Below are 13,961 nucleotides of genomic sequence, written 5' to 3' on the forward strand. Positions count from 1 at the left end.
CAAATTAAATTGTTTACCTTTAATGAGCTTCGGATGTTTTCACTCACGAGACTCCCAGTTAGATAGCAAATGTTCCTTTTTTCCCAAAATATTATTTTTGTAGTCGAAATAGCTCCGTTCTTCACGTTTGGCTGAGAAATCGACCGGAAATTGTAGTCACGAAAACGGCAAAAAATATTCCAAATTAGCTCCATAATATCGACAGAAACATGGCAAACGTTGTTTATAATCAATCCTCAAGGTGTTTTTCAAATATCTATTCGATAATATTTTTTTCATTTTTTATCTTTATGTAGCTAGGCAAGTCAGTTAAGAACAAATTCTTATTTTCAATGACGGCCTAGGAACAGTGGGTTAACTGCCAGTTCAGGGGCAGAACGACAGATTTGTACCTTGTCAGCTCGGGGATTTGCAACCTTTCGGTTACTAGTCCAACACTCTAACCACTAGGCTACCCTGCCGTCCATTGAGACAATTCGTTTTTCAGTAGGACCGATTGGAGTAATGGCTACCTCCTGTATTTTACGCGAGATTCTGGGAGCATCAGGTGGCCACTTGCGCAATGTAGCCGCCTACGGGTATTCTTCAACATAAATGTGTAAAACTACGTCACAATGCTGTAGACACCTTGGGGAATACGTAGAAAAAGTAATCTGGTTGATAGCCCATTCACTGCTCAATAGGGACTCATTGGAACGCAGCGCTTTCAAAACAGAAGGCACTTCCGGATTGGATTTTTCTCAGGCTTTCGCCTGCAACATCAGTTCTGTTATACTCACAGACAATATTTGTACAGTTTTGGAAACTTTAGAGTGTTTTCTATCCTAAGCTGTCAATAATATGCATATTCTAGCATCTTGTCCTGACAAAATATCCTGTTTTAAAATGGGAACGTTTTTTTTTTTTTTTTTCAAAAATGAAAATACTGCCCCCGAGTCACAACAGGTTTTAAGCAAGGCATCTAGCACATCCCAAGTAGAAGGTTAAAACAATTTTTTCTCAGTAATGATGTCAGTCTGAGACAACTTGCTTAGTCAGGGAAGGAGAAGAATTTCCACGCTTGAGTCTATGAACTGTTTTCCAAAATTGACGGACCACCAGCAGATTGAGAGAACTTAGGAAGTAGCTTATTAATTTAGCTTTTCTTAATTGAGGAAGTGCATCTATTTCTCAATTGCCGGAAATGCTGCCAATCAGCTACTGAGTGAGTTTTTTTCCTAGCCTTGGCCCAGGCCTGATTTCTCATTATAATGAGATCTGAAAGTACTATAGAGAACCAAGGATCTTCTCTGTATTTAACTCCAAGGCATTAAAAGGGGGTGTGTTTGTCTGCCAGAGATATATAAAATAGATTAAGTTCTAGAGATAATTCAAGGTCCGGCATGCATCTTTTAAAGGAAAGCTTAGGCTAGGGATATTAATAATTAATAATAATTATAAAGGATCAAAGTTTCTCTGTCTGGTATCTCTAATACATGCAATAGAACTGTGATAACTGATGTCATTAGCAAAGACACCACTACATAAGTACTTGTGGGGGCTATTTGTAAAAATGTGGTAAATCAGCGAGGAGTTTGCTAGGTTTCTTACATTATATACACAAACTCTTTCCCTTAACACAAACACACTATGGCTTATGTAAAACATGAAGACCTATGCAGTGCATTCAAAGGTACATTTCTCTCATACTGGTGTTTGTCTGTTTTTCCGCCTTTTTTTATTCTGCTTCCTCCTTTGTTTTGTTTTCTTCCCACTCACCTCATCTCTGTTTGGTCTCCACAGGTGACACCCTCCTAGCAATCCGCGCTCCCACAGGCACACAGTTGGAGGTGCCCATACCGGAGTCTGTAAGTGTTTGCACTATAATACCCATTTCAGAAGATGTGGTATATTACCTATACAAAAAAATACAATGTTTATGATCACCTTTCAAACCACTTTTTTAACCACTTTTGTGTGCTAATTTTCCCTTTTTATGAATATCACTGGGTAACTGGCAAATGGGGGGTGTTGTAAGACCATAGGGGCTGTTTGCATTTCAAATTAGGGAGGTGTAACCGACTGTAGACGTCAAAATAAACTAATTGTCCCAACAACAAAAGAATTGGGTTTGGCGGCGGAATGAACAGCTGACTGAAGATGGGACGGCCGGGTATTCATGCGGTTGAGTCCGTTTCTGCAGTAACATGGACTCTTTAAGGTGCTACACATAGGATTTGCATTGTAATTTCAGAAAATGTCCATAAGATATGATGCTGGTATGATTGGGTTTTGCAGTATTACCTACCTGCCAATTTGCTCTGTCATTTCCTGGTTGTAAAAATTCTACACTGTTCACTCAATTTCATTTTACGCTGTGAAATATATTTTCAGTAACAAATATCGTTTTTGAAGCTGTTGGAACAAAACTGAAAGTAAAAGGCTCAAGGCTTGCTAGTAACAGATGACATTCATGTACAGACTATCTTTGAAACTCACTTGGATTATACCTTTTGATTATAGTGGTAGAAATACATGGTTATAACATCTACAGAAGACACAGAAATGCCAACCGGGGTGGTGTTGCTGTCTATGTTTAGAGCTACATTCCAGTAAAGCTTAGAGAGGATCTCATGTCAATTACTGTTGAAGTAATATGGCTACAGGTTCACCTGCCTCATCTAATGCCCATTCTTGTGAGGAGCTGCTATTTAAAAACACATTTATTTCACCTTTATTTAACCAGGTAGGCAAGTTAAGAACAAGTTCTCATTTACAATTGCGACCTGGCCAAGATAAAGCAAAGCAGTTCGACACATACAACAACACACATGGAGTAAAACAAACATACAGTCAATAATACAGTAGAAAAAATAAGTCTATATGATGTGAGCAAATGAGGTGAGATAAGGGAGGTAAAGGCAAAAAATGCCATGGTTGCGAAGTAAATGCAATATAGCAAGTAAAACACAGGTAGATTTGCAGTGGAAGAATGTGGTAAGTAGAAATGGAAATAATGGGGAGCAAAATAAATAAATACAGTAGGGGAAGAGTTGTTTGGGCTAAATTATAGATGGGCTATGTACAGGTGCAGTAATCTGTGAGCTGTTCTGACAGCTGGTGCTTAAAGCTAGTGAGGGAGATGTGTTTCCAGTTTGAGGGATTTTTGTAGTTCGCTCCAGTCATTGGCAGAGGAGAACTGGAAGGAGAGGCGGCCAAAGGAAGAATTGGTTTTGGGGTTGACCAGAGAGATATACCTGCTGGAGGGCGTGCTACAGGTGGGGGCCGCTATGGTGACCGGCGAGCTGAGATAAGGGGGGACATTACCTAGCAGGGTCTTGTAGATGACCTGGAGCCAGTGGATTTGGTGATGAGTATGAAGCGAGGGCCAGCCAACGAGAGTGTACAGGTCGCAGTGGTGGGTAGTATATGGGGCTTTGGTGACAAAATGGATGGCACTGTGATAGACTGCATCCAATTTATTGAGTAGGGTATTGATGGCTATTTTGTAAATGAAGTCGAGGATCGGTAGGATGGTCCATTTTACAAGGGTATGTTTGGCAGCATGAGTGAAGGAGGCTTTGTTGCAAAATAGGAAGCCAAGTCTAGATTTAACTTGGGATTGGAGATGTTTGATGTGAGTCTGGAAGGAGAGTTTAGTCTAACCAGACACCTAGGTATTTGTAGTTGTCCACATATTCTAAGACAGAACCGTCCAGAGTAGCAATGTTGGACGGGTGGGCAGGTGCAGGCAGCGATCGGTTGAAGAGCATGCATTTAGTTTTACTTGTATTTAAGAGCAATTGGAGGCCACGGATGGAGAGTTGTATGGCATTGAAGCTCGTCTGGGGATTGTTAACACAGTGTCCAAAGAAGGACCAGAATGTACAGAATGGTGTAGTCTGCGTAGAGGTGGATCAGAGACTCACCAGCAGCAAGAGCGACATCATTGATGTATACAGAGAAGAGAGTCGGTCCAAGAATTGAACCCTGTGGCACCCCCATAGAGACTGCCAGAGGCCCGGACAACAGGCCCTCCGATTTGACACACTATCAGAGAAATAGTTGGTGAACCAGGCGAGGCAATCATTTGAGAAACCAAGGCTATCGAGTCTGCCGATAAGGATGTGGTGATTGACAGAGTCGAAAGCCTTGGCCAGGTCAATGAATACGGCTGCATAGTATTTCTTATCAATGGCAGTTAAGATATCATTTAGGGCCTTGAGCGTGGCTGAGGTGCACCCATGACCAGCTCTGAAACCAGATTGCATAGCGGAGAAGGTATGGTGGGATTCGAAATGGTTGGTAATCTGTTTGTTGACTTGGCTTTCGAAGACCTTAGAAAGGCAGGGTAGGATATAGGTCTGTAGCAGTTTGGGTCAAGAGTGTCCCCCCCCTTTGAAGAGGGGGATGACCGCAGCTGCTTTCCAATCTTTGGGAATCTCAGACGACACAAAAGAGAGGTTGAACAGGCTAGTAATAGGGGTTGCAACAATTTCGGCAGATCATTTTAGAAAGAAAGGGTCCAGATTGTCTAGCCCGGCTGATTTGTAGGGGTCCAGATTTTGCAGCTCTTTTAGAACATCAGCTGGCTGGATTTGGGAGAAGGAGAAATGGGGAAGGCTTGGGCGAGTTATCAATTATAGTGGATTTATCGGTAGTGACAGTGTTTCCTATCATCAGTGCAGTGGGCAGCTGGGAGGAGGTGTTCTTATTCTCCAAGGACTTTACAGTGTCCCAGAACTTCTTTGAGTTTGTGTTGCAGGAAGAAAGCCTTGGCTTTTTGTTAAGGGAATTTTTATCAATGATGACTAATTATGTATACATTTCAATCAGGACTGACTAGTCCAAATGCTATCATGTACTGTACATGTATGAATTTTCTCTCTTGCTCCCATTCCCAATTGTATATAATATAGTCAGGAGTTTAGAACAATGCCTTGGTACAAATGAACTATCTCCAGATGGCAGGGACGGACTATCTCCAGACTGTCTAGAATGCTTATCTACACTGACTGACCTTGGCTTTAGGCGAGGAGGGAAGGCTCGAGAACTATAGGGCCTCTCTACCAGTGTCAAGAAGAGATAGAACATTTAGAAAACGCTGACGTCATTTTCAGTTTATAACCTGTGGTAAAATGTGTATGAAGGCAGTACTCTCTTGAATTAAACGCTGTTACCTGACTTTTAAGACCGGGGCTCTGTCCATTCTTAATGCATTGACAGAGTGTTTAATTTTGATTGGGAATTAAAACAGAGGAATTAAGAATTCCTTCAACACTTTTCTAACTGCCTGTGTGTATTGGTTTCTAGCTTCCCTGAAAAGTTGCATATCAAGGGGGCTGTTTGATGCTAATGCAGAACGCCATAGAATGTTTTTGTGTTGGTTAAGGGCAGTCAGGTCTGGAGAGAACCATACCTGTTCCTGGTTCTAAATTTCTTGACTGGGGCATGCTTATTTAAGATGGTGAGGAAGGCATTTAAAAAAAATAATAACCAGGCATCCTCTACTGACGGGATGAGGTCAGTCCTTCCAGGATACCCCGGCCAGGTCGATTAGAAAGGCCTGATCGCTGAAGTGTTTCAGGGAGCGTTTGACAGTGATGAGTGGAGGTCGTTTGACCGCTGACCCATTACGGATGCAGGCAATGAGGCAGTGATCGCTTAGATCTTGGTTGAAAACAGCAGAGGTGTATTTAGAGGGCAAGTTGGTTAGGATGATATCTATGAGGGTGCCCGTGTTTACGGCTTTGGGGTGGTACCTGGTAGGTTCATTGATAATTGGTGTGAGAATTGAGGGCATCAAGCTTAGATTGTAGGATGGCTGGGGTGTTAAGCATTGTTCCAGTTTAGGTCGCCTAGCAGCACGAGCTCTGAAGATAGATGGGGGGCAATCAGTTCACATATGGTGTCCAGAGTACAGCTGGGGGCAGAGGGTGGTCTATAGCAGGTGGCAACAGTGAGACTTGTTTTTAGAGAGGTGGATTTTTAAAAGTAGAAGTTCAAATTGTTTGGGTACAGACCTGGATAGTAGGACAGAACTCTGCAGGCTATCTCTATATGCATATCCTATATTCTTGGACTGAGTAGCAGACAGTTTAATTTGTGCATGCTTTTCATCCAAAATTCTGAATGCTGCCCGCTACCCAAGTGAAGTTAAAGAAGAATCCAAATCCATCGGATGTAGTGATCACAATATGGTAGCCATATCTAGGAAAACCAAAGTACCAAAGGCTGGGCCTAATGTTTTGTATGAGGTCCTACAACTGGTTTTGTAGTGATTCCTATGATGATGTTACAAGTATTTTCTACACTTGACACATTTATGACATTTCTTACTCCATTTACTAATTAACATGCACCCATTTAGACAATGGCTGTAAAAACGGTTAAATCCTCATGAGTTGATGAGGAATTGAAAAAGGTTATGGTTAAGAGGGATGAGGAAAAAGGAGTGGTAAATAAGTATGGCTGCATAACTGATTGACAAACCTATTGCAAATTGAGAAATAATGTGACTAAACAGAACAAAAGAAACTATACTGTAAAACAAAGATGAAAGATAGTTGAAGTCGTAAGTTTACAGTAAATTCACAGTAAAATCCCAGTAAAAATTCCCTGTTTTAGGTCCGTTAGGATCACCACTTTATTTTAAGAATGTGATATGTCAGAATAATAGTAGAGGGTGATTTATTTCAGCTTTTATTTCTTTCATCACATTCCCAGTGGGTCAGAAGTTTACATACACTCAATTAGTATTTGGTAGCGTTGCCTTTAAATTGTTTAACTTGGGTCAAACGTTTCAGGTAGCCTTCCACAAGCTTCCCACAATAAGTTGGGTGACTTTTGGCCCCTTCCTCCTGATAGAGCTGGTGTAACTGAGTCAGGTTTGTAGGCCTTCTTGCTCACACACACTTTTTCAGTTCTGCCCACAAATTTTCTATAGGTTTGAGGTCAGGGCTTTGTGATGGCCACTCCTAATACCTTGACTTTGTTGTCCTTAAGCAATTTTTCCACAACTTTGTAAGTATGCTTGGGGTTGTTGTGGAGTGGTAATGAATCCAACATAAGTGTATGTAAACTTCCAACTTCAACTGTATATAAAGACTGATTAAAAAGCTTTGGAGCACCTTAAAACCTGATGGCTGCAATCCCGATACCGGGATCGATATGACAACTACCAGTGAAAATAGAGGGTGCCAAATTCAAACCACAGAAATCTCATAATTACAATTCCTAAAACATACATGTGTTTTTTTATAATTTTAAAGCTATTCTCGTTGTTAATCCCACCAAAGTTTCCGATTTCAAATAGGCTTTTCAGCGAAAGCACTACAAACGATTATGTTAGGTCTCCACCAACCCACAATAAGCACAGCCATTTTCCAGCTAAATATAGCATTCACAAAAAACAGAAATAAAGAAAATTAATCACTAACCTTGACTTATCTTCATCAGATGACACTCATAGGACTTCATGTTACACAATAGATGCATGTTTTGTTAGATAAAGTTCATATTTATATTTTAAAAAATCTGAGTTTACATTGGCTATTTAGATTCACTTTTTTGCATAGCCACATCGTTTCTACAGAAATACTCATCATAAATGTAGATGATAATACAATTTATACACATGGAATTATAGATATACCTCTCATTAATACAACCGCTGTGTCAGATTTTTTAAAAACATTACGGAAAAAGAAACTCATGCAATAATCTGAGATGGCGCTCAAAAGTAAAAACACCACAGCCGCAAAGATGGCGTCAACATAAACAAGAAATTACATGATAAATATTCCCTTACCTTTGATCTACATCAGAAAGCACTCCAGGAATCCCAGGTCCACAATAAATGTTTTTGTTCAAAAATGTCCGTTATTTATTTCCAAATACCTTCTTTTGTTAGCGCATTTGGTATACATATTCAAATGCTAATTCTGGTCAGCGTTAAATCGGACAAAAACCTCAAAAAGTGATATTACCGGTCGAAGAAACATTTCAAACTAAGTACAGAATCAATCATTCGGATGTTTTTAACATATAGCTTCAATAAAAGTTCCAACCGGAGTATTCCTTCTTGTCTTCGTGAGCAATGGAACGCAAGAAACTACCAGGAGGAAAAAGCGCAAACACAAAATGGCTGCTTGATGGACATCTAATATATTCTGCTCTCATTCACTCCCACAACAACATAGAAGCCTCATTATAATTTCTATTGATGGTTGACATCTAGTGGTACCCCTAGGCAGTGCATCATTCATATCTCAAGGGGATTTCAATGGGGACTCTGGTGAATACATACAAGCTCAGATTTCTGACTTCCTGTTTTGATTTCAACTCAGGATTTTGCCTGCCAATATGAGTTCTGTTATACTCACAGACATCATTCAAACAGTTTTAGAAACGTCAGTGTTTTCTATCCAATACTAATAATATTAGCAACTATGACTGAGGAGCACCTTTCATCCAAGCTACTCAATACTGCCCGTGCAGCCATAAAAAGTTCAATTAAAATTTGGACAGAAGGGAAAACTGTTGCATTATTCATTGAGTTAGATGGCTCATTCATCACAAAACCCACTGATATTGCCAACTACTTAAAAAAAAATGTTGGTAAGATTAGCAAACACATCCAAGTATAACTGGCCAAATGATGAAAGACAAGCATTGTCATTTTGAATTATGTAAAGTGAGTGTGGAAGACAATTTAGATGGAAAATTCCTGAGGATGATAGTGGATGATATTGCCACTCCTATTTGCCATTTCTTCAATCTAAGTTTACGAAGTGTGTGCCCTCGGGCCTGGAGGGAATCTAAAGTATTTCCGCTACCCAAGAATGGTAAAGCACCCTTCTCTGGCTCAAATAGCTGACCAATCAGCCCCTTTAGTAAACTTTTTGTGTTTGACAAGATACAATGCTATTTTACAGTAGATAATTAGGGAAGGGCATTCAACATGCACGGAATTGGCTGAGAGACATTGATTGTGAGCTGTTTTGTTAGACTTCAGTGCGGCTTTTGACTTTGTCGATCATAGTATTCTGCTGGAAAAAACGTATACATCATGGCTTTACATCCCCTGCTATGTTGTGGATCAAACCTTACCTGTCTAACAGAACAGAGGGTTTTCTTTATTGGTAGCTCCTCCAACATAATCCAGGAAGAATCAGGCATTCCCCTGGGCATCTGTCTTGGCCCCTTACTTTTTTCAATCTTTACTAATGACCTGACACTGGCTCTGAGTAAAGCACATCCGCTACCACAGCAAATTAAATCACTGCAACACTTAAAGTGCTGCAGTCAGTTTCAGAATGGGTGGCAAGAAATAAGTTAGTCCTAATTATTTCAAAAACTAAAAGCATTGTATTTGGGACAAATGATTCACTAAGCCTTAAACTTCAACTAAATATTGTAATGAATGATGTGGAAATTGAGCAAGTTGATGTGACTTAATTGCTTGGGGTAACCCTGGATTTTAAACTGTTATGATCAAAACCTATTGATGCAACAGTAGCTAAGATGGGGTGAGGTCTGTCCATAATAAAGCACTACTCTGCCTTTTTAACAACAATATCAACAAGGCAGATCCCACAGGCCCTAGTATTGCACCTGGACTACTGCCTAGTCATGTGGTCACGTCCCGCAAAGAGGGACTTGGGAAAATGAAAATTGGCTCATAACAGGGCACCATGGCTTGCCCTTAAATGTACACGTAGAGCTAACATTAATAATATGCATGTCAATCTCTCATGGCTCAAAGTAGAGGAGAGATTGTCATCACTACTTGTTTTTGTAAAAAGTATTGACATGTTGAAAGCACTGTTTGAACTACTAGCACACAGCTCGGACACCCATGCATTCCCCACAAGACATGCAACCAGAGGTCTCTTCACAGTCCCCAAGTCCAGAATAGACTATGGGAGGCGCACAGTACATGGAACTCTAGTCCACATCAAGTAACTCACGCAAGCAGTAAAATCATATTTAAATAAATAAATACATCTAATGGAACAGCGAGGACTCTGAAGTCTCTCTCTCTCACACACGCACTTATTCAAACACACATAACATACACAGTATACACACACGTACACCTGGACTGTGTGTTGTAGTGCCGGAGGTCACGCACTTTATGTTCAAAAATGAATTATAATGTATATTACTGCCTTCATTTTGGCTGGACCCCAGGAAGAGTAATGGGGATCCATAATATATACAAATATCCAGCAACTTCGCACAGCCATTGAAGAAGAGTGGGACAACATTCCACTGGCCACAATCAACAGCCTGATCAACTCTATGCGAAGGAGATGTCGTGCTGCATGAGGCAAATGGTGGTCACACCAGATACTGACAGGTTTTCTGTTACACACCCCTACCTTTTTTTAAAGGTATCTGTGACCAATAGAAGCATCTGTATTCTCAGTCGTGAAATCCATAGATTAGGGCCTAATTTATTTAAATTGACTGATTTCCTTATTTGAACTGTAACTCAGTAAAATCTTTGAATTTGTTCCATGTTGTGTTAATATTTTTGTTCGGTGTAGTTAGTTTATCTACTGATTAGGGCTCTGTGATACAACCTAAAAATCATGATCCCCCCCCCCCAGCCTTCTACAACCATAAAACCCACTAATAATTGTATTAAAATAGTTTAACCTGTGTTAACCTTATCAGTTATAATTACAAAAAAAATCTATGCTAGGTCTTTTGAGTCTATGAAAATGCCCTTTTTGTTATAAATGTAACCCAAACCATGCATAATCCACATTCACTAATAATGACTAACTTCTTATAAGTAAGCATTTCACGGTAAGGTAATACATGTTGTATTCGGCGCATGTGACAAATGCATTTAGATTTTATTCTTGTAGCAGGCATTATAGAAATGTAACACAGGTCTCATAAACACGTTTACAAAACAGACTAGACCACTAGTATAACAGTCTTTGTCTAAAATGCTGCTTGTGGTACCGCAATGCAACAAACTGAGTATTTTATTTTTTTTGTACCAGAATCAAGGTTCATTGATACGCCCATTTTAGTAGTGTCTGCTCTGTGTGCAACTTGGGAAATAAAAAATTGTATCTTTAGAAAGGTTAACTTCTCTATTACACAAAAATAATATCTGTGTGTTTCGGTGTCCATATGACCGACCAAACCTGAAATGCAAATAGCGAGTTGAAACCGCTTGTCAGAGAAGAAGTTCTCTCATCTTTGTTATTGTGAGTGGCAGGGGCTTTGTTTGTGTGCAAATGAGAAGGTGCATACAGCACAGAAGGAGCAAAAGGGGACAGCCCAAAAAGATATGAGAACAGACATAAACGCTCATAAAAACAAGAAATAAAAAATGTACTTGCAATACAGGCATTTGGAATATCGCGCTAAAACGTACATTCTAATCAATCAAATTAATTTGATATATTGCCCAACCCTACTACTGGCCACCCCATTTAGGAGGATATATAAATGACTGAAATCTAGCTAGCTCACTGGCCAGGCAGTAGCCACTACTAGCCAACTAATTGTGGATGAACTTTTATTTTTTTATTAAGCAAAAGATAGTTTGTGGAAATGTAAAAAACTAACAATTACTGGACTTGTTTTATGAATGATCAGAAAGTGAAACGTAAATAGATTGGCAGCTAGCTGTTGAGTCTTTCACTTATTTCTCAAATAATTAAGTTGAAGCTAGGTTTCACAAGTCATTTGGCACTTACTGTTCATGCAGGCGAACAAGCTACAGATGGCTTTGCAGCAGATCTGTGTGATGCACACACCCAAGACGGCTCAACCAATCACCCAATGTAACTCATGATTATTAATGACTTTCCCTCCCGCTATCATACATTTTTTTTTTGCTATTGGTACAATTGCAATGGCCGCCAGACCAACCATTATGCCATCTTTGATTTGAATGAGGACGCCCATTTTATTCATTTTATTTCTAAGGTAGCCCATGCAGTCAGGAGTGAAGGAGAGGAGAGAGAAAGTGTTACAACATTTTTTTTTTTACCTGAATGGTCCACCACCCAAAGGACATTCAGCCAACTTGACACAACTGTGGGAAGCATCGGCGTCAACATCGGCCAGGATCCCTGTCGAATGCTTTCGACACCTTGTAGTCCGTGCCCCGACGAATTGAGGCTGTTCTGTTGGCAAAAGGGGGTGCAACTCAATATTAGGAAAGTGTTCCTTATGTTTTGTGCACTGTGTATAGATATAGCTACTAAATGGAAATGTGGAAGCATACAAATACATCTAGGAGCACAATGAAAGTACACTACATGACCAAATGTATGTGGACACCTGTTCATCAATCTCTTTCCAAAATCACGGGCATTAATATGGAGTTGGTCCCCTCCGTTGCTGCTATAACAGCCTCCACTCTTCTGGGAAGGCTTTCCGCTAGATGTTGGAACATTGCTGTGGGGACTTTCCTCCATTCAGCCACGAGCATTAGTGAGGACGAGTGATGAGGCCTGGCTCGCAGTCTGCATTCCAATTCATTGCAAAGGTTTTCGATGGGGTTGAGGTCAGGGCTCTGTGCAGGCCAGCCAAGTTCTTCCACACCGATCTCAACAAACCATTTCTGTATGGACCTTGCTTTGTGCACGGGGGCATTGTCATGCTGAAACAGGAAAGGGCCTTCCCCAAACTGTTGCCACAAAGTTGGAAGCACAGAATCGTCTAGAAAGTCATTGTATGCTGTAGGGTTAAGATTTCCGACAACTGGAACTAAGGGGCCTAGCCCGACTCATTAAAAAAACTACCCCAGACCATTATTCTTCTTCTACCAAACTTTACAGTTCGCACTATGCATTCGTGCAGGTAGCATTTTCCTGGCATCCGCTGAACCCAGAGGAAGTGTGATTCTTAATTTCTGAGAATTAGTTTACACTGCCCCAGAGTCCAATGGTGGCGAGCTTTACACCACTCCATCCGACGCAAGCCATTGCGCATGATCTTAGGCTTGCGTGCGGCTGCTCGGCCATGGAAAACCATTTCATGAAGCTCCCGATGAACAGTTATTGTGCTGAGGTTGCTTCCAGAGGCAGTTTGGAACTCGGTAGTGAGTGTTGCAAACGAGGACAGACAATTTTTACGGGCTACGCATTTCAGCGGTCCCATTCTGTGAGCTTGTGTGGCCTACGACTTCGCGGGTGAGTCGTTGTGGCTCCTAGACATTTCCACTTCACAATAACAGCACTTACAGTTAACCGGTGCAGCTCCAGCAGGGAAGAAATTTGACGAACTGACTTGTTGGAAAGGTGGCATCCTATGACCATGTTGGTACCATGTTTAAAGTCACTGAGTTCTTTAGTAAGGCCATTCTACTGGAGATTCCATTGCTTGTGTTGATAAAAATGTTTAAAAAAAACATTTATACAACTGTTAGCAACGGTGTGGCTGAAATAGCTGAATCCACTCATTTGAAAGGGTGCCCACATACCTTTTTGTGTGTGTATGTACAGTACCAGTCAAAAGTTTGTACACCTGCTCAATCAAGGGTTTTTCTTTATTGTAGAATAATAGTGAAGACCAACTATGAAATCACACCTATAGAATCAAAAGTAGCCACTCTTTGCCTTGATGACCGCTTTGCACACTTGTGGCATTCTCTCAACTAGCTTAAAGGAGGTAGTCACCTGGAATGCATTTCAATTAACAGGTGTGCCTTGGTAAAAGTTCATTTGTGGGATTTCTCTCCTTCTTAATGCGTTTGAGCCATCAGTTGTGTTTTGACAAGCTATCGGTGGTATACAGAAGATAGCCCTATTTGGTAAAAGAGCAAGTCCATATTATGGCAAGAACAGCTCAAATAAGCAAAGAGAAATGACAGTCCATTACTTTAAGGCATGAAGGTCAGTCAATCTGGAAAATTATAAGAACTTTGAATGTTTCTTCAAGTGCAGTCGCAAAAACCATCAAGCGCTATGATGAAACTGGCTCTCATGAGGACCGCCACAGGAAAG

General features: G+C 40.6%; 1 protein-coding gene across 1 annotated transcript in view; it reads left to right on the forward strand.

Annotated features, from left to right (window-relative positions):
• Positions 1-13,961, forward strand: part of LOC109889574 (transcription factor E2F4) — a 32,524-nt gene that overhangs the window by 10,917 nt on the left and 7,646 nt on the right. Inside the window, exons 4-5 of the mRNA XM_020481109.2 lie at positions 1,629-1,672; positions 1,783-1,847. Of these exons, the coding sequence (XP_020336698.1) occupies positions 1,629-1,672; positions 1,783-1,847 (109 nt within the window). The remainder of the gene's footprint in view (positions 1-1,628; positions 1,673-1,782; positions 1,848-13,961) is intronic.

This window comes from Oncorhynchus kisutch, linkage group LG4, assembly GCF_002021735.2.
Source record: "Oncorhynchus kisutch isolate 150728-3 linkage group LG4, Okis_V2, whole genome shotgun sequence".
Classification (NCBI taxonomy): Eukaryota; Metazoa; Chordata; class Actinopteri; order Salmoniformes; family Salmonidae; genus Oncorhynchus; species Oncorhynchus kisutch.